General features: G+C 40.7%; 1 protein-coding gene across 3 annotated transcripts; it reads left to right on the top strand.

Moving 5' to 3' along the window:
* Window positions 1–8,045: 8,045 nt before the first annotated feature.
* Window positions 8,046–17,990, top strand: MTG2 (mitochondrial ribosome associated GTPase 2). 3 transcript variants are annotated; one of them, XM_070940111.1, is made up of 9 exons: window positions 8,046–8,211; window positions 9,080–9,251; window positions 10,101–10,285; window positions 12,804–12,951; window positions 13,570–13,596; window positions 13,780–13,895; window positions 14,068–14,286; window positions 16,133–16,271; window positions 17,285–17,990. In XM_070940111.1, exons 3-9 carry the CDS (start codon window positions 10,106–10,108, stop codon window positions 17,677–17,679), a joined length of 1,224 nt encoding a protein of 407 aa, XP_070796212.1. In that variant the 5' UTR covers window positions 8,046–8,211; window positions 9,080–9,251; window positions 10,101–10,105; the 3' UTR covers window positions 17,680–17,990. The 3 variants fall into 3 exon arrangements, with proteins under 3 accessions (XP_070796212.1, XP_070796211.1, XP_070796213.1); XM_070940110.1 differs by lacking the exon at window positions 9,080–9,251; XM_070940112.1 differs by lacking the exons at window positions 9,080–9,251; window positions 13,570–13,596.
* The last annotated feature ends 904 nt before the right edge of the window (window positions 17,991–18,894 follow it).

Consider the following 18,894-nt stretch of genomic DNA (forward strand, 5'->3'; position numbering starts at 1 on the left):
GTATTAAAATACACATTTATCCGGTGTATTTTCACCTTAGTTAACCCACCCACTCCCCAAAAAAACCCACCCACTGATCTTTTTCTGACAGTCAACAATATTACCAGGACATATATTTGCACTCTGGAAGGCCAAAATGCAGATTTTTTTTTTAATGCTCCTCAACTCAAGATTCTTTGTTTAGCAGTGGGTGAACTGAGTCATAAATTGGTATGTATAGAATTGGCTTCACAAAGTTTGTAATGTTGTATCCTCAGAAGAATACAAAGCAGATTTAACAAACTATGAAGAATTCCAGAGTCACATTGTAGGGAAGATGGGTGGCATAAAAATGTAATAAATAAAATTCTGGCTTAGCATTATAAATAAACACAGCATGTGTTCAAGTGAACAAGGACTGTTACTCTAGAGCAGGGGTGTCAAACTCAAGGCCCCGGGGCCGGATGCGGCCCATAGGGCCGCACTGGAAACAATGAGGACCGGCCCGTGGTGCTTCTGCCAGCGAAAACAGCCCCCCAAGCTCTCTTTATGCTGGCAGAGGGTTGCAGGAGGCCGTTGCAGCCGGAAATGGAGATCGGGAGCCCGTTTTGGCTGGCAGAGGGCTTGGGTTACCACAGGTGCCCCCCTGGCCACGCCCCACCCCAAGGTCAAACAACCCTGATGCGGCCCTCAATGAAATCGAATTTGAAACCGCTGCTCTAGAGCAGGGGTAGGGAATGATGGCCCCTTTATGACTTGGGACTTCAACTCCCAGAATTCCTGAGGCTCAGGAATTCTGGGAGTTGAAGTCCACAAGTCATAAAAAGGCCATTGTTCCCTACCCTTGCTCTAGAGCCAGCCAATTTTCTGCAGTCTTAATCTCGTGAATTAACTAGCACAGTTTACAACATACCGAAAACAGGCCACATTTACTCAATTGGTATGGAAGAATCTAGCCTATAATATTCTTTAAAGCCTTATTTTCAATATGCTTTCGCTTACATTTTTGAATGTTTTAGACCAGGGGTCTCCAGACCTTAGCAATTTTAAGATTTGTGGACTTCAACTCCTAAAATTCCTCAGCCAGCAAAGCTTTTCTGGCTGAGGAATTCTGGGAGTTGAAATCTACAAGTCTTAAAGTTGCCAAGGTTGGAGACCCCTGTTTTAGACTGTGCCACAGAGATTAACAGGGAGAAAAATTAATTTTAAAAAATTAATCTCTGAAAAATACAGATGAGACATCCCCACCCCACAAAATCTCAACACTTATGGATTCTCGTCTATGGATAAGAATATCAATAGCAAAACTATATAGCTACTAAGTTAGTGGTTATAAAAAAAAAAAAGTAAAGGGTACGTACAAAATAATGTTCTTGCCAAGTGTTATGTTCTTTTCCTCTACTTTCCATCCAAAGGAGCTTGGATAACAACCCATCCATTATTTATCAATTAAAGAAAATCCCAGCTATATCTAGTGCTACAAATAGGAAAGTAAATATTTTAAAAAATTATAACACCCTCCCCGGCATTTTAAGAGCTGGAATAATGTATTCCTAATTTTTTTTTCCTTTAAAAAAAGGTTTCCACTAGGACAGTGTTGGCAAACCTTTTCGGCACCAAGTGCCGAAACGGGAGCGCACGTGTGTGCGTGGGGGAGCTCCGGAATCCGGAAGAGGAGCTCCCTGGTGGGGGAGCACGCCAGGAAGCTGAGCTTCTGGTTTCCAGCATGCACATGGGTACCGGTCACCTGGTCTTCTGGTTTCTGGCACACGTACGCACACAAACACCAGCTGGATGGCGTGCATGCGTGCACCAGAAACCGGAAGCTCAGCTTCCCGGCACGCCCATGCGTACCAGGGAGCTGCTTTTCCGGTTTACGGCACTCCCGTGCACACGGAGACCAGCTGGCCAGCACACATGTGCTCATCGGAATCCAGAAGAGCAACAAGTGACGGCTGGTGTGCCCCGAGAGATGGTTCGGTGCGTCACTTCCGGCACGCGTGCCATAGGTTTGCCATCACGGCACTAGGATCAACTAAAACTCTCTAATATATTCTGCTTTATGGTACTGTTTCTCCCACCACAATCTCTGTGTTGGCCTAGTTGCAGACAATGCCTGCTAAAAGTTGTTGAAAAGAGCAATTGAATGTACTAATCTGCAGCTACTTCTGGCATTTCCTTTGGCTCTTTGTGCTGAGGGAGGGAGTGAAAATTGCACCATTATTTTAGTCGAAACAAAGCTAAATCCCAGGATGAATTCATGGACAGCTCCTGGCTGTTTTCTTGGCAACTATATGGGATAGTCTGCATTGTCTTCTTTCAGGATGGTTTCATCAACTTCCCAGTCTAGACTGTCATCCTGGTTGTCTCCCATCCACGTACTACCCAAGCTCAAGTCTGCTTAGGTTTTTTTTTTTCAAGATCAGCCAAGATTTGAGCAGTGTGAGAAGTTTGGATCAAAATATAGTTTATGCTTTGCACTGTTTCCATCTTCCCTTAAAATATTAACAGAATCCACAATGAACTGAGAATCAGTGTCTCCACTAGATAGGTGACAGTCAAGCTGAAACTAAGTTAATCAAGTAAAAATAGCAAATGGGAGGGGAAAAATATAACTTCCTCAACCCCCCCCCCCCAAATAAGTTAGCTAGACCTAATCCACATATCAAAGGTTAAGTTCTGTAAACACAAAGAGAGTTAATTAAATTAGGTATCCCAGCAGAACTGCATGTCCACAAGAATAAACATCATAGATGACATACGTACACACAGATGCCCTTCAAGGGTCACCCTAGAATCAGGACATAGACACTTCCACATCTAGGACAACCCCCCCCCCCCGATAAAACTACCCCATTTTTTTTCAGCTGCCCCAAAGACAAACTCTTTGCTTTTAGGAATAAATATTTCTTCTTTCCTCACAGCTATCTGGACCTCATTTTTATTTATTATTTCTTAATTTATTTCTTCAATTCTGGTTTAAATTGGAACCCCAAATTATTCTTCTGACAGTAGTTGCCACCGCTTGAGGGGAGATAGCTGTGGACCAGTGTTTCTCAAATGTGACTTTAAAAGGCATGGACTTCAACTCCCAGAATTCCTTAGTCAGCCATGCTGGCTAGGGAATTCTGGGAGTTGAAGTCCCTACATCTCAATGTCAATTTTGAGAAACACTGCTGTGCACAATGCTTCTTAAATACCACCGGAGGATTAGTAGGAAAATAACTGCTTTTATGTTGGAAGTGTGGATATCCAAAAAGGTACAACCTACATTGCTTTTTTTTTTTAACCAGCTTTAATATTTGTTTCTTCTATGGATATTGTTTTTTTCTACCATTGCTGAAAACCACTTTGGAAAAAGCCACAGCAGCATTTAAACACCTGCAAACAGCAACATAGCATCTGTTGGAAATGTCTTACATTAAGAATTTCTTGAATGTTGTATATAAATTGTATTTGAAAAACGCGCTTTGGAAATAGTTTGTACATTATTTCCTGATTTATACTTGATATTTAGTGTTAATATTTCTAACTGTTAATAACAAGATAACTTAACGTGTGGTGATTTTTATGTATTGATGTGAAAACGAGGCAATGCCAGCATTTTAACAGTTTCATTACTTACTTGTACCATATTTTCTGTTTTGTAATACAGAATGTTAAAATACACTTTTAAGTTTAAAAGACTGGATTGTGAAGCCAAGCCACGGCACTTTTTCGTATGACGGAAAGACTTTTAAAAGGACTGGTGTAATCATATTTCAAGTCTCTGTCTTTGTTTTGGTTTTTTTTAATTGCAGATTTAATGAAAATGATACATAAACTACGTTCTATTTATAATCGGGAAATATTTCAAGTAAAGATCATTGCATGAGAAAAAAGGCATCAATGTCGCTTTTGAAGATGTAAAATGGTAATGATCGAGGTCAGGTTTCAACCATTTCTCTTTTAAGCAGAATAACTTTCAGAAGTGTCATCTGGAGCAGAAAAATGTGTATTCCTAGAATTTCCAACATCTCTGCAGGGTGACAGAATTACTAGTCATATTTCTGGGGAAAGAGAAGGTTCTTTGAAATGGAGGTTAGACAGCTATTTGGGATGCTTTTATCAGATACCTGCACTGAACCTGGGGTTGCACTTGGTCTAAAGCAGTTTTAAAAAAAAAACAAAACTTGGCAACTTTAAGATGTGTAGACTTCAACTTTCAAAATTCTCCAGACTGTATGCTGGCTGGGAGATTCCAAAAGTTGAAGTTGCAAATTTGAAAAACACTAAAGGGCACTTATCTGGGTTATTTAACTGATCCGTTTGCACATGTTGCCTTTTAGTATAAAAACTTTGCAAAGGACTCACTAAAGAACAATCAAAATCAACCAAAAATTATGGCAGCAGAAAAAGTCTTAAGGCAGCATCCAAAAGAAAGATTCGGAGAACATAAATGATTTTGCAAGAGTAGCATCTTAGTGATTTTCAGCTTTGCCAACTTCAAGATGTGTAGACTTCAACCCCCAGAACGCCCCAGGGGAATTCTGGGAGTTTAAAGCCACACATTTTTAAAGTTTGGCAAAGTTAAGAAAACTGATCTAAGCAGGGTTGAGAGAGGGAATCCTAGGCCAATGCTATAATAGGTTAATTGGGTCTTAATTAATTACAGGGCTAAGTGCATAATTCTCCTCAATTTAAATTTAGATATAGGTCTCTTCCTATAGACCACCTGGTCATTGTATGTATTCATACTAGGAGAACTGGAAGCAGATTGATAATGAGTATTGTGGTAGCGTTGAGAAACTGACCATCTTTTTCAAACTAGCATCCTGCCAACTTGTTCTTTTAAAGATTATTAACTTAGTCCAGTGCAGTGTGGGAGTGACAGATCTTTTTAAGAAACCACCACAGTCATTGAATGGGAAGCTAAGTGCATTCCTGGCCACCCACACATAAACAATACATCACACAGTTTTCCCTCCATTAGTTCCTTGTGACAGGCCAGTGGGAAGTGGGGGAAAAATACTTCTGATTTGTAACAACCACAAAAAAGATGTTGGAAGAAAAATCTGGTCTGGTTCCAAGCTGGGAGAAAGACACTGAAAATAAAATGGGAGGCAGACCACATGGAAAGGAGGTCTCTGTTTATTTGGATGCCAGGAACTTTAGTGACAGCAACATGTTTCTGGGGTGTCTGACCAATTGGCTGGGTGAGTGGGTGGATTTTTATAGGGTTCTATGGAGTTTGGTGATTGAGATGCCCCAGGGGGGTTGTGCAATGTAGTGAGCCTTGTGTCTTTTGCTATTCTAATGTTGGTAGGTAATCCCATTATGTCCTAAAGGTCATGTCCTGTCCTTAGTATTTGGATGGGGGAATGTAAATTTTTAGGACTCTTTGGTTTTTTAATCTCACAGCTCCAGCCTTCTGTGGGAGCTTGTGACTGAAGGCGTTTTGTTTATGAATAGATTGGCCCAGTCTTTCTGAATGGATACAAAATCTCCATTCCAAAAGACCAGTCTCTTCTGCTCCAGGCTGTTTTCCTATGGCAGGAAGACTAGGGCTGCTTTAAGAACATGTTTCTCCACTTCTCCTTTGGAGAATTATAATATTCTCCCTCTTTAATATCCCCAAAATATTTAATTCTCATGGGAGAGGGGGCTTCACACAATGAAGACTGCCTCTGCGGTGGACTGGGAGTGGTTTGAGGACAGTTTGGTCTAGTGGTTAAGGCACCAGGCTAGAAAGCAAGAGACCGTGAGTTCTAGTTCCACCTTAGAGGTGGAAAATGGCTAGTTGACTTAGGGCCAATCATCAGGAGACTGTGAGTTCGGCATGACAGCCAGATGGTTATCTTTGGGCCAATCACCAGGAAACAGTGAGTTCTAGTCCCGCCTTAGGCATGACAGCCAGATGGCTGTCTTTGGGTCAATCACTAGGAGACTGAGTTCTAGTCCTGTGCTAGGCATAAAAACCGGTTGGGTGAGGCCAGTCACTGCCTCAACCCAACTCACCTCACAGGGCTGTTATTGTGGAGAAAATATGAGGAAGAAGGGAGTATTAGATGTATTCGCCACTTTGAGTTGTTTATAATAACAACTAGCTGGATACCCATGCTTCACTACGAAACTATGTGATGAGGCTTGATAAATCGACACTTACAGCTTGAAAATTAATGAGTAATTACTATCGGCCTCTCCTCTCCTCTTCTCTCCCTCAGCCTTGCCCCACAGAAGCCTCCCTTATCCTATCCCCTTCTCTCCCTCAGCCTTGCCCCACAGAATCCTCCCCTATCCTATCCCCTGGTTGCTGCTGTGAAAGTAAAACTGAAAGTGAAACTCCTCTGCTTGTGTTTTGCATTTGGAAGAGATTTCTTTTCAAGTGAGGAGGGGGAGTAGAATTCCTTAGCATCAGAGCGTGTTAATAATAATAAAGGAAATACTAATGCTCTGATGGTCATTTCAAAAAATCCTTTCTTAGTGAGCACTTAGAAGCCAAGAGGAACATACGTGGCAAATCTTTCAAGTTTGTAAGCTTTACGGTTCTGGAGATTTTGTGATTATGGCATGAGTGGTTTTTGCTTTTGTATATATAGATAAAGGCAAAATATAAATTAAATAATAATTGTGCATTTTTCCTCTGGGTAAATGATGGTTGCCTGCCCTTGCATAGGGCCATCAGATGAGTGAAGTGGAAGAATAAGAATTTCTCTCTCTGTCTCTTCACTGAATTTACGGTTCTCTTTATCTGCAGATCTGCTACAGCCAAGTTGCAAAATCTCTATCCTATCCTGCTTTCAGCTGCCTTTTCTTGCCTTCACCAATATCCTTTGTGGGAAAATATTAGCAGGCATAATCTTCCAAACCATAGTTTTATAATGGTTTCCCAAACTGCAAGCAGATAACAAATTAAGCCATAGTTTACTTGCGGTTGATCAAACAGCACTGTATGTACAATTTCTTAATCCCAAATAAGCGAAATGGGTGTTTGCTAGGTTGTGTGAATCACTGGCCAACTAACTTTGGCTGCACACTGCTGTGACTTTATACAAACCCAGTTCGGCATAATTAGTGCAAAAAATTAGGGTTGAATTCAATACAGTGCGTCTCATTTAACCACAGGTTAGCATGTTGTATAAATGCATCCCCTGAACTATAAAGGTAATTAATGGAGTTTGCTTAACAGGCTAGTTTGTGTGGGTAAATCAGGGATTTCTGGGAGTCGGTCCAAAGTATCTACAGGCATTCCATTCTTAAGAAGTCAATGGTTTTGCCACCACTTTCTTCCAGGTTGGGAGACCAATCCTGGAAGGATTTGGATGGGAGACCACTAGGATTTCTAGCTGCTATTTATAGTCCAGCCGCTAGCTGCTATTTGTATGGGAGACCACTAGAATTTCCTAGTGGTCTCCCATCCAAATAGCTGCTAGCTTTCTCCCAACTGTGTCATAGTGGCCTGCTACCTAGCTGGAGTGACAAACGCTAGTCCTCCCCGCCAAATAATTAAATGTACATAATGTAATGTTTCTCAGCCCTGGCATCTTTAAATGTGGACTTCAACTCCCAGAATTCCAATAGTGACTAGGGAATTCTGGGAGTTGAAGTCCACATATCAACAGTTGCCAAGGCTGAGAAACCCTGGCAGAATTAATAGGAAACACTTAGTAGTGCTTCCTTTGCTATCAAATTCTGCCAATCTCTGCGCAGCTTCCTTTCCTGAAACAAGACCTCCGCCTTGACCAAGCTCCTCCCCACTTCTCCTAGTCCCACCCCGGGTGCTTTTCTTATCCACTCACAACGCCTCGCCTGCTTCTTTCCCTCCAATCCCATTTCCTCAGAGAAATGGGGCGGGAGGGAAGAGAGGAGGAAAGGCAGCTCCGCGCGACCGTTGAAACCTTTCTAGCACCAAACTGCGCCTGCGCACGCGTGTCATATACCGACTCCACAGCTTTTCCCCTCCTGTCCCACTTCTTCCTGCGCTTTGGATCTGCGCATGCGCAAGAAATCTCCGTTTCCCCGCTTTCTCTTTCTTGGCCGCCCCTTCCTGGACGCGCGACTTTTGACGTCACGGCGCGCGACGCCGAGCCCTGGAACTGGGGCAAGAAGGCTCCTCAGGAAACGGCTGCGCGTGAATGAAGCGGGAAAGTTTCAACGACCTCGGCAGTCTCGTGTCTACCCCGTCCCTTGTTCTATGGAGGGGGCGGGGGAGCGGGGACGAAACTGAGGCGCTGTAAAAGCAGAGGAGCTCCAGTAAGCCAAAGGAGAGGCGGATGGGGTGGAGGGCAGGCTCCCAGTTTTCATTTTGGGTGTCATGGGGGGGGAGGAGGTCTCGGGGGATGAGAGATGGGGCAGCACGTGTGGAGGTGAGATGCTGTCAGATGTGTTCTTCTCCTTCTGCCTCCCTTTATTCCAGAGGTCTTCAAACTTGGCAGCTTTAAGACTTGTGGACTTCAACTCCCAGAATTCTCCAGCCAGCTATGCTGGCTGGAGAATTCTGGGAATTGAAGTCCACAAGTCTTAAAGCTGCCAAGTTTGAAGACCTCTGCTTTTATTCCCTCTTTTGAGGAGATTTGAGGCTTCCCAGGTAACCTCGGCCTACATCCAGCTATCTGAACCTCAGCCTTAACAATATCTTGGGAATTTATTATTTATTTATTTATTTATTTATTACATGTATTTATATGCCGCCATTCTCCCGAAGGACTCAGGGCGGCGAGCACAAGTTAAGAAACAAGTACAATAAAATCATAATTTAATCCAAATAATTAATTAGTAGTAAATAATAAAGCCCGGAATCAGTCTCAGCCTATTTGTTTGAAATGCCAAGTCTTTTTTTTTTATTATTGAAAAGTTTTACAAAAAACAAAAATTTTCTTCCCCCCCATATTCCCCCCACCCTTTTCCTCCCCTCATCCCACCCTCCCCCCCAGACTTCCCAGAGCAAAATACAAGGTGTTTCATTTAACAATCATAAACTAGATTGACCTACTTATCCTCAGACTACTAACCCCCCCCCTGAAACCTTAACTCCACTATGGATAACATCATACTTCTAATACTTAATGTTCATTCATAAGCTATTTGATATTTTCTTGCCTGATACTTATTTTGAATATAGTCAATCCATCTTCTCCATGAAAAGCCAAGTGTTCAAGTCCCGACAGAAGGAGCGGAGATCACTCCTTTTCAAAGTTGCTGAGGTTGAGAAACACTGGTCTACCTTGCAGGGGTGTAAAGATGGCTGAAATAATCTCTGTCGGAGGAACTTGGAGCCCTTTTGCCCAGAAATAGTATACGCATGAATTTATTTATTTATTGGTTCGATTTTATATGCCGCCCTTTTCCGTAGACTCAGTTAAGGAATAGCCTTCATACTTTTGTATATACCTGCTTAGTAGGGCTTTCAACCCCCCCCCCCAAAGCGGTGTTTTTTTTTATACAAAGTCAGCTTATTGCCCCCACAAACCGGGTCCTCATTTTACCTACCTCGAAAGGACGGAAGGCTGAGTCAACCTTGAGCCCGGTGAGATTCGAACTTGCAGTAATTGCAGGCAGTTGGTGTTACTTAACAGTGCTTTAGTCTGCTGTGCTACCAAGGCTCTTGAGAGAAAATGAGAGAAAAGAAAAGGGGTTTGCTTAGCCACACTAAGGCTAAGTGAGGGATAACCCTGCTGCTTTTGAACCAACGAAAACTTTTAAACCTGTCCATTTATCTTCATTTTTCAGTCGCAGCTTATGTTGCTGGCCCCCACCCCTCCCCATGTAGGTTAACAATATTGGAGCGAGTCTTTTGCTACTTCTGCAAGACTTAAGGACGCCTGGCATAAAGTTCATACTAAACAGTTGTTGGAGATGGAGGAAAAGGGTTTTTTAAAAAATATGTATTTTACATATAACAGACCTGTTTTACCTTTCTGTGTAAAGTTCTACAATAATAACAATTTTTTTTGAGAAAGCTGTTCTGAAAGTTTTTCCTAATGCTTTTTACAACCACTGAAAATTAAAAATGGAAGCAACTGATCTTTCTAAGAAGGAGCAGCTCATTTTTGTTCCAGATGTGGTGCAAAATATGTATGCCCTTTGGCATATCTTAGTTACCACCTTATTCTCTGCCCCTTAATGTTTTCTTTTCCTTTTAGGCAATATGCTACAAATAATAGTCAGAGCTTGTTTGGAAAATCAGTGGAGGCCTGTTTATTCCCAAATGCATAGTTGTTTACTGCAAAAGCAGATTAAAAACTGGCACAGGAGCCTTAGCACAACAAACACACAATGTTCAAAATCGCGGAAAACCTGTAAAGGAAATCTATCTGAGAAGAAGTTGGTAAAGTAAACAAATGTTTGGATTAATTACAAATATGTAATCTGTAATTTTTTCTTAACTATTTTTAAAGTCTCTTTATTTCTTCCAGAAAGCACAAATTTATGAAAAAATAAAAATAATTAAATTAAGATTTAAGCATTTAGATGAGAATCCTGACACGTTTTCAATATCCCTTGCACACAAATGTTCTCCTCTGTTTAAGGTGTAGAATTGTATAGATAGATTTAAGGCATTCTGTACATACATATTCTACTGAATTTGGGATTTTCCTATGAATGAAAATTGTTATATATACATTGCTCAAAAAAATAAAGGGAACACAAGCAGAAGACATCCGAGATCTGAATGAATGAAATAGCCTTATTAAATACTTTGTTCGTTACATACAGTAGTTTTGTGTTCCCTTTAGGTGTTTGAGCAGTGTATAAACTACTGTATGTAAAGAACAAAGTATTTAATAAGACTATTTCATTCATTCAGATCTCGGATGTCTTCTGCTTGTGTTCCCTTTATTTTTTTGAGCAGTATATCATTTGTTGAATTTGCACCCTATTCTTTTTACTTTGGAACACAATATACATTGTTCTCTCTTTTAATCTTGCAGCAATATTATGAGATAACAAATAGGGTAATAGTGACTAACCTAAATTCATCCACCATTCATCTGGCATTCACTTAACACCTTTTGATATAGTGTTCTATAATATCCTAGCTTTTTAATTCAAATATAAAAAAGTGAAATATACAAAATCAGCTTTCATTTTAGGTTTTATTAGTGCTGATCTTGTAGGTAGATTGTATCATTGGTTTGTTTCATTTGGAATATCAGAACTGTGCTGGTCTGTAGTAGCCAAAAACCAGAAGAACTGTAGTAGCCCTTTTTCCAACTAACACATTTTATTAAAAAGCATGCTTTTGTGAGCTGCAGCGTGCTACTAGGCTCTGACTATAAAAGTGGACATCTCTTCTGAGTCCCAAAGTTATATTAATTGTTACTGAATAAATCCCTCTTTCTCAGGAGAGAGGTCTCTTAGTGAACTTTGGCTCATGTGAGAGATTTCAAATTGTTGATTTTATAAATCCTTTTGGCAACAGCAAGTACACAAAGGAGGCATGTCATATGAGTCTAAATAATATGGTACTGAATACTGCAGCAATTTTCAGTTTCACCACTTGGTGATGCTATGCAAATTTGAGAAAGGATGTACAAGTAGTCCTCAACTTATGATCACAATTGAGCCCAAAATTTATGTTGCTGAGTAAGACACTAGTTAAGTGAATTTTACCCAATTTTATGACCTTTCTTGCCACAGTTGTTAAATGAATCACTGCAGCTGTTAAGTTAGTGGCACGGTTGTTAAGTGAATCTGATTTCCCCATTGACTTTGCTTGTTAGAGGGTCGCAAAAGAGAATCACGTGACCCCGGGACACTCATAAATATGAGTCAGTTGCCAAGCATCTTAATTTTGATCACGTGACCATGGGGATGCTGCAACGGTCATAAGTGTGAAAAACGGTTGTAACTTTTTTCAGGACTGTTGTAACTTTGAATGGTCATTAAATGAACTGTTGCAAGTCGAGGACTACCTGTATTTAAGGTAGGAACACAGTTCAACATATAGCTGGCCATCTGTATTTTGTTCATGGAAGAAGCCAGCATTCTTTTAAAAACCTAAAATATTTTTTCAGTGTTTTTTTTTCTTTTTTGCTAATTGTCGTAACAAATATTCATCTCTTCTTTTTCTTTTTTTCTTTTTTTTTTGAAAAGGAATAAAGAATATCAGAAATGATTCTTGTATTGTAGCAAGGTAGAAGAGCTGAAAATGAAACAGGAACAAACTGATATTTTTTTTCAGTGAAGTTGTTTGGGGACTGCTAAATGTTTTTCTTGTAAGAAAGTTAATATATTGGGCATTTTTATTATGCTATGATCAGGGTTAGTCTTAAGCAGTTCTCATCTGGGGATGTCAGGAATTAATGCCAAAATTTCAACTTCACTAAATTTCGTCTCAACATTTGGTGGAAAATGTGTGTCTATGTGCACACGAGTAATCCTTGTTTGAGATCACCATGTCTTCTTTTAGAAAATGTGTGTCCTTTAAAAGACATGTCAGGGCTTGGATTTGTACACAGCCCAATCACTGTTCTTTAAAAGTAGGGCTGTGCATATCCTTTGTGAGGGATGTTGCTAGGGACATGGTGTTGGGAAAAAAAGCAAGCTGTACTCATGAATTCAGAAAAATGGAAGGTGGTAGCAGCTTGTATTCTTAAATGAATAATTGGTAGAATTCAGGAAAAAGACCAAACTATTTCTGGATTGCAGGCCACCCACCATAGTAGGTTTCTCCCCCAACTTTAAATGTTTTTACTGATTGCATTATTCATCAGATCAGTACAAGCCCTACGTGTTTCCTCGAGAATTGAACATAAATGAGTATGTTTACAACTGAAGGCTTTTGAAACTTTTAAACTTCACAAATGATTAGCATCTCTGAATAATGTCTCTCCCCATTCCAGAGTCGATACTTTATCGATCATCGAAAGGTTCGTGTGATAGGAGGGAAAGGAGGAGATGGTATCGCTTGTTTTCTCAGTGAACCTAGAAAAGAATTTGGAGGTCCCAATGGTGGAGATGGGGGAGATGGGGGACATGTTATATTTAAAGGTAAGAAGGTTACTATCTCTAGTACAGAGCTTTTCAGTGTTGTACCTTATGATTCTTGACGAATGTATCTTTTCTTTTATGTACACTGAGAGCATATGCACCAAGACAAATTCCTTGTGTGTCCAATCACACTTGGCCAACAAAGAATTCTATTCTATTCTATTCTATTCTATTCTATTCTATTCTATTCTATTCTATTCTATTCTATTCTATTCTATTCTATTCTATTCTATTGTTATACACAAACACATACACACACACAAATACATACAATAATAAAACTGCTTACAGTCTGTTCTGATTAAAATGGCCTACAAGCCCACTACATATTTATAAATATGTAAATAAATGAGGTAAAATAAAAGAACACATCAAAGTATGTCTTAACATAGGTACTTTGGTTTAATTCCCACATTAATGGGAATGTTGAGAATTTAACTGCTAAAACAATGGGAATTTTCATGAATTATACTGTGGTTGAAATTAATGAGAATTGCTAGTGAATACAATAAAAATATGAATTGCAGTTTGTCTGCCTAAATACAGTAATTTAATATTTTGAAGTTGGTGATCATAAAGTTATCTGCAAAAGTTTATATGAGCACTTTTGTCATTTAGGGAAAAGAACAGCAGGTATATCAGAAGGTAAGAAACAGATGGTATAATCAGCATTTGGTATAAAATAAAAATAAAAGATTTGGCATTTGTGATGCGCTCCTATCCAGGAAACAGTGTGTTGATTCATAATTAATCAACACAGGTTTTTTTTTTCTTTTAAAAAAAGAATTCATCGTTACGTGTTGAATTGAAATGTTTTATTTTTTACAGTGGACCGGCAAATCAAATCCTTGGCCTACGTCCACCCATTTTATAGAGGCTTCAGTGGGGAAAGGGGAGGAAGCAAAAACTGTTATGGAGCAGCTGGCAGGCCCCTTTATATTAAGGTAAGTTGTTGAGACTTGTTGTTAGATGGTCAAAATTTTGAGTTTGTAAAAGCTGAATGGCTAATGTCCTTTGGAAGACTGCTGAGCAGCTGTTTGCTCACAGATAGGAGCAAACAGCCAAGGATGGTAAATTCTTCGCTCTATTTTACTTAAATTTATCTTTGTTTTGTAGGTACCTATTGGTACCATGATTAAGGAAGGCACTAAGATTGTAGCTGATCTCAACCTTCCCGGGGAAGAATACGTTGCAGTCTATGGTGGAGCTGGGGGCAAAGGCAACCGTTTCTTTCTGGCTAATGACAACCGAGCACCAACAACTGCGACTCCTGGAGAACTGGGTGAGGAAAGGTCCCTTCACTTGGAGCTCAAAACTGTGGGCCATGCAGGGATGGTAAGTGTGCTTGTTTGTTTTTCAGTATGATAGTTAACTCTGAAGAAACAAATCTTTATGTTAAACCAGGAATGTTGGAACATGGGAGATATGTATGCAGGTTTAAAAAATGTACTCCTTGCAGAGGTGGGCTGCTGCCAGTTCGCACTGGTTCAGGTGAACCGGTAGTTAAGATTCTGCGCAGTTTGGTGAACCGGCAAATCCCACCACTGACTGGCCCCACCCCTGCTCGTTTTTCGGCCTGTTTTCTGGGCCGTTTTTCGGGCCAAAAACGGGCGGGATTAGCTCCAACCAGCTGAATCCTATCTCTGCTTTTGAGGTGAGTGGCCAGGAGGCGGGGCTGGGTGTGATGAGCGACGTGACCCATCCAATTAGTAGACCCACGCCTACTCTGAGTAGACCCACACCTACTCAGCTAGAGAACCGGTTGTTAAGTTATTCAAGTCCCACCACTGACTCTTTGGAATCATTAGGTGCCTCCTTCCCCAAATTGAAAAACCAAGTTAGGGACAGATGGGGAAAATTTAGGTGATCACTAAGAATTGACAAGAACCTGACGACACATAATTCATAACATCTGCTTGTTGAGTATTACTTTGAAATTCTTGGCTTAGAGACAATTGACGATCAGACTGATAACAGCCAGGTAACTTGGGAGTGGGAAGGCAGGTGGCATTGCCTTCTTTTGCCATTACAGATAGTCCTCGACTTATGTCCACAACAGAGACTAAAATTTATATTGCTAAGCAAGGCAGATTAAGTGCGTTGAGCCCCGTTTTATGACATTTTTGCCACAATCGTTAAACGAATCATAACAGTCATTAAGTAAATCGTATGGTTGTTAAGTGAATCTGGCTTTCCCCATTTGACTTTGAGGAAGCTGACTGGGAAAGTTGCAAATGATACCACATGACCCCAGGACACTGCAACCTTCCTCAACACATGCCAGTTGCCAAGCACCCAAATTTTGATCACGTCACTGTGGGGATGTGGAAAAAATGGTCATGTCACTTTTTCCTGTGCTGTTGTCATTTTGAATGCTTACTAAGTGAATGGTTGCAAGTCAAGGACTACCTGTATTATGTTTTTCAGCCTGTAAAACAAATGGCTGAAGGGATGAAGCGTCTACATTTTTATTTATTTAAATGTTATTTGGCTGAATTTAATCTAGTCCACCTAGGTCAGGGGTGTCAAACTTGCATCATCACGTTGCCACGTGACGTATCACGACTTTTCCCCTTCACTAAACCAGGGGTGGCCGTGGCCAGCGTATGATGCATCCGGCCTGTGGGCTGCAAGTTTGATATCCCTGACCTAGGTTAACTAGATCATTAAATCAAATCTACCATATTTTTTGGACTATAAGACGCACCAGAGTATAAGATGCACCAATATTTTGAAGAGGAAAACAAGAAAAAAAAATAGTTTTTGCCCTCCCCGGCCCCAAGGAGCACTCTGCAGGCCTCCCAAACCCTTTGCGTGTCCGTTTTTTGCGACAAATGGGCCCGTTTTTTGCAAAAACGGGATGCACAGAGGGTTTGGGAGGCCCGCAGAGTGCTCCTAGGGACTGGGGAGGGCAAAAACATGACGCGTGGGGGGTTTGGGAGGCCAAAAATGGTGTTTTTCACAAAAACTGGATGCGCAGAGGGTATAAGATAAACCAACATTTCCACCCTCTTTTGGGGGGGGGGGGAGTGTGTCTTATACTCCGAAAAGTATAGTAGTTAAAACAAGAAAAAAAAATGAAAGTTGCTAAATTTGTGTTCTATCTTGCCAGTAGACTTAAATGTAATGTGGAAGGCAAAAGTTACAGTATCTCCCTTTCAAACTGGGTTGTTAATTCCAGATTGGATTCCCCAATGCTGGGAAATCGTCCCTCTTGCGAGCAATCTCCAGAGCAAAACCCGCTGTGGCTCCTTACCCATTCACAACCCTGAATCCTCACGTAGGCATTGTTCACTATGAAGATTACGAGCAGATTGCAGGTACGCCTTTATGTTTCCTTCTATTTTTTTTTTAAATTACCTTCATAGTATTATTTCCTTCTGGGTAAAAAAATAAAGCATTTTGTGACAGAGATATCTCTTTGTAAGAGCTAAAGTTTGTGCTAAGTGTGGGTAGGTAAGAAAGCTTAACTGCAGATCACCCTTTTTCATGACCCAAGATTGGAAAAGAATAAAAAGAAATGTAAAAGAAAGGAATGCCCGTAATGAAGTGCCCGTAAAAAAAATAAATTGAAAGTCACAGATGAAGGCGAATATACGTGTTCAAGGATCCAAGGATTGCAGGATCCAATCTGGGTCAGCCACTCGGACCAGAGGTTTAGTCTTTCGAGCCTTTGAACTTGTGCTGGAGTCCATCCTCAGGGAACTTCTCTCTAGCAGAGTGTGTGCTTTGGGCTGTTCTGTGTGTGGTATTTATATGGTGCCTGTTGTAAGTGGGTTTTTTGGATGTTGATTGGGATTTTGATAGCTGGCTATTAAGTCTTTGGCTGTTGTTTGCTTGTGCTGCCACCAGTTTATAAAGTACTTAAGAGGCGAGGGCTTGGCAGCACCTCTGGTCCCCGTGACCGACCCAGATTGGATCTTGAAAAAATTGAAAGTGTTTTGAGTGTCTCTCATTGTATGTTAGCTGCAAACTAATCAAGGGGTCCTGAACATGAGGGTATCCAACTGCCCCACAGTCCTCTAGGATTTCAAACAGTGTTCCATGGAATCCTAGAGTTCTGGAGAACTTTGATGGACTTCTCTGACGGAAAAAAAATCATGCCAACACAGGCAATTTTCTATCATTACCTCTTGAACAAGAATTCTGGGAATTTTTGCCTCTTGAACAAGGATTCTGGGAATTTTTTTATTTTTCTTTTTAATAATTTCCATGGCCTGTAAAACTGTTCCAGCTATCCAGATGCTGATTTTTTCCCCCAGGAGGTTTCCCTCTTTGTATCATTCTCCCAACAACCAGAATTTTATTGATCTGTTGTTGTCTTATTTTGCAGTTGTAGATATCCCTGGAATAATAAAAGGAGCCCATGAAGATCGGGGACTTGGTTTGGCCTTTCTGAGACATATAGAACGCTGCTGCTTTCTCCTCTTTGTGTTGGATCTCTCTGTGGCTGAGCCCTGGGCTCATTTGGAAGCCTTGAAGTATGAACTGGAACAGTATAAAATTGGCTTGTCAAAGATGCCTCATGCCATTGTTGCAAATAAGTTTGACCTTCCGGAATCCAAAAACAACTTGCCTTTACTTAAGGAGCAACTGAAGCAGAGAGTCATCCCACTCTCTGCTCTGACAGGAGAAAATCTGGAGGAATTGTTGGTGCATCTGAGAGAACTCTATGATGATTATTTGAAATCAGAAAAAGAACAGGTTCGCAAGCCAATGAAATGGTAGTAACAGAACTCTTCCATTATCACATTGAGATAGGAAGGACATTTGAAGTTCGGGCATGGACAGGAGGAGGATAGTCTCTACAAGCAGAATGAAATTGCTTTTTATTCGTTAATGTTATAAGGAGATACACAGAGCCCTACCAGCAGAGTGCTGCAGAAGCAGATAAGAAAGAATGGTCAGTCTGCCCAAACAATAAACAAAACAAAAGATGAGTCTACCAGAAAATGAAATATTCTTAAACCTATTGAGACCTACAGGGCATAATTTAATTAAAGGAACATTCAATAATTTAATAAAGGTATGTTCATTTATTATGGCATTTCCGTACTATCAATTCCACTTGGACTCCGGGCAGTTTAGAAATTCTTATAAACACCAAATAGAGTACAGAGGAGTTCCGCTGGAATTGCACTCAAAACTCATAATGATCCTTCCCAAACAACAATGTAAATCAGGGTTGGGCAGTTAATTTTCCTAAGGGGCTACATGCATTATTGGGACTGTTGTTATCTTCCAAGGGGAGGAAAGGACTCTGAGTATCCCATGTCTGGGTGTCTGCATTGGATGAATCACTTCTCTTTGGGTCAGGCTCTCCTGAACCTATCTGGGTGCCAATTTGGTATAGGTGACAACCAACACAATATACATACACACTTGAAATTCAAAAATAAACTAAGGCAGAAGCTTGTCCTCCCCAGGATAAGACACCCAGACACAAACTGAGCAATGCGATATATGCAGTACAATGCAGTGAGATGTGTACAGATCTGTACATTGGAGAAATAAAACAACCACTTCACAAATGCATGGCACATAGGAGAACAAACACATCAGGACAAGATTTAGCAGTCCATCTGCATTTGAAAGATAAAGGTCACTTTTGAAGACGACAGAGTCCACATTCTGGACAGAGAGGACCACTGATTTGAAAGGTCAAAAGGGGCAATTAAATTAAGAACAGCCCTCTCTCAACAGAGGGGGAAGGATATGACCCCACTTATCTTCTTTTTACAACAGCCCCTTCAGCAGTTCCAAGAAGGCTCCACATCCATTTGCGTTATTCAGGTGACTGAGGGTGGCCTCCATGATCCTCAGAAAGAGTGCTAATGATCACATGACTGCAAGAAATTTAAATTCTTCCATCCTCTACCATTCGGTCAGAACCAAAGAAGCTTCTTTGACAAGAAGCAAAACGTCTTCAAGTAAAAACAAAGT

The sequence above is a fragment of the Pituophis catenifer genome, unplaced genomic scaffold, assembly GCF_029215685.1.
Source record: "Pituophis catenifer annectens isolate HBS135680 unplaced genomic scaffold, rPitCat1.0.hap2 SCAF_3, whole genome shotgun sequence".
Classification (NCBI taxonomy): Eukaryota; Metazoa; Chordata; class Lepidosauria; order Squamata; family Colubridae; genus Pituophis; species Pituophis catenifer.

Coding starts and splice junctions, on each gene's coding strand:
- MTG2 (XM_070940111.1), top strand. CDS start 10,106: ATGCTACAAATAATAGTCAGAGCTTGTTTGGAAAATCAGTGGAGGCCT. Junction 13,597..13,779: donor AACAGCAGGTATATCAGAAG/GTAAGAAACAGA, acceptor TATTTTTTACAG/TGGACCGGCAAATCAAATCC. Junction 13,896..14,067: donor GCAGGCCCCTTTATATTAAG/GTAAGTTGTTGA, acceptor TTTGTTTTGTAG/GTACCTATTGGTACCATGAT.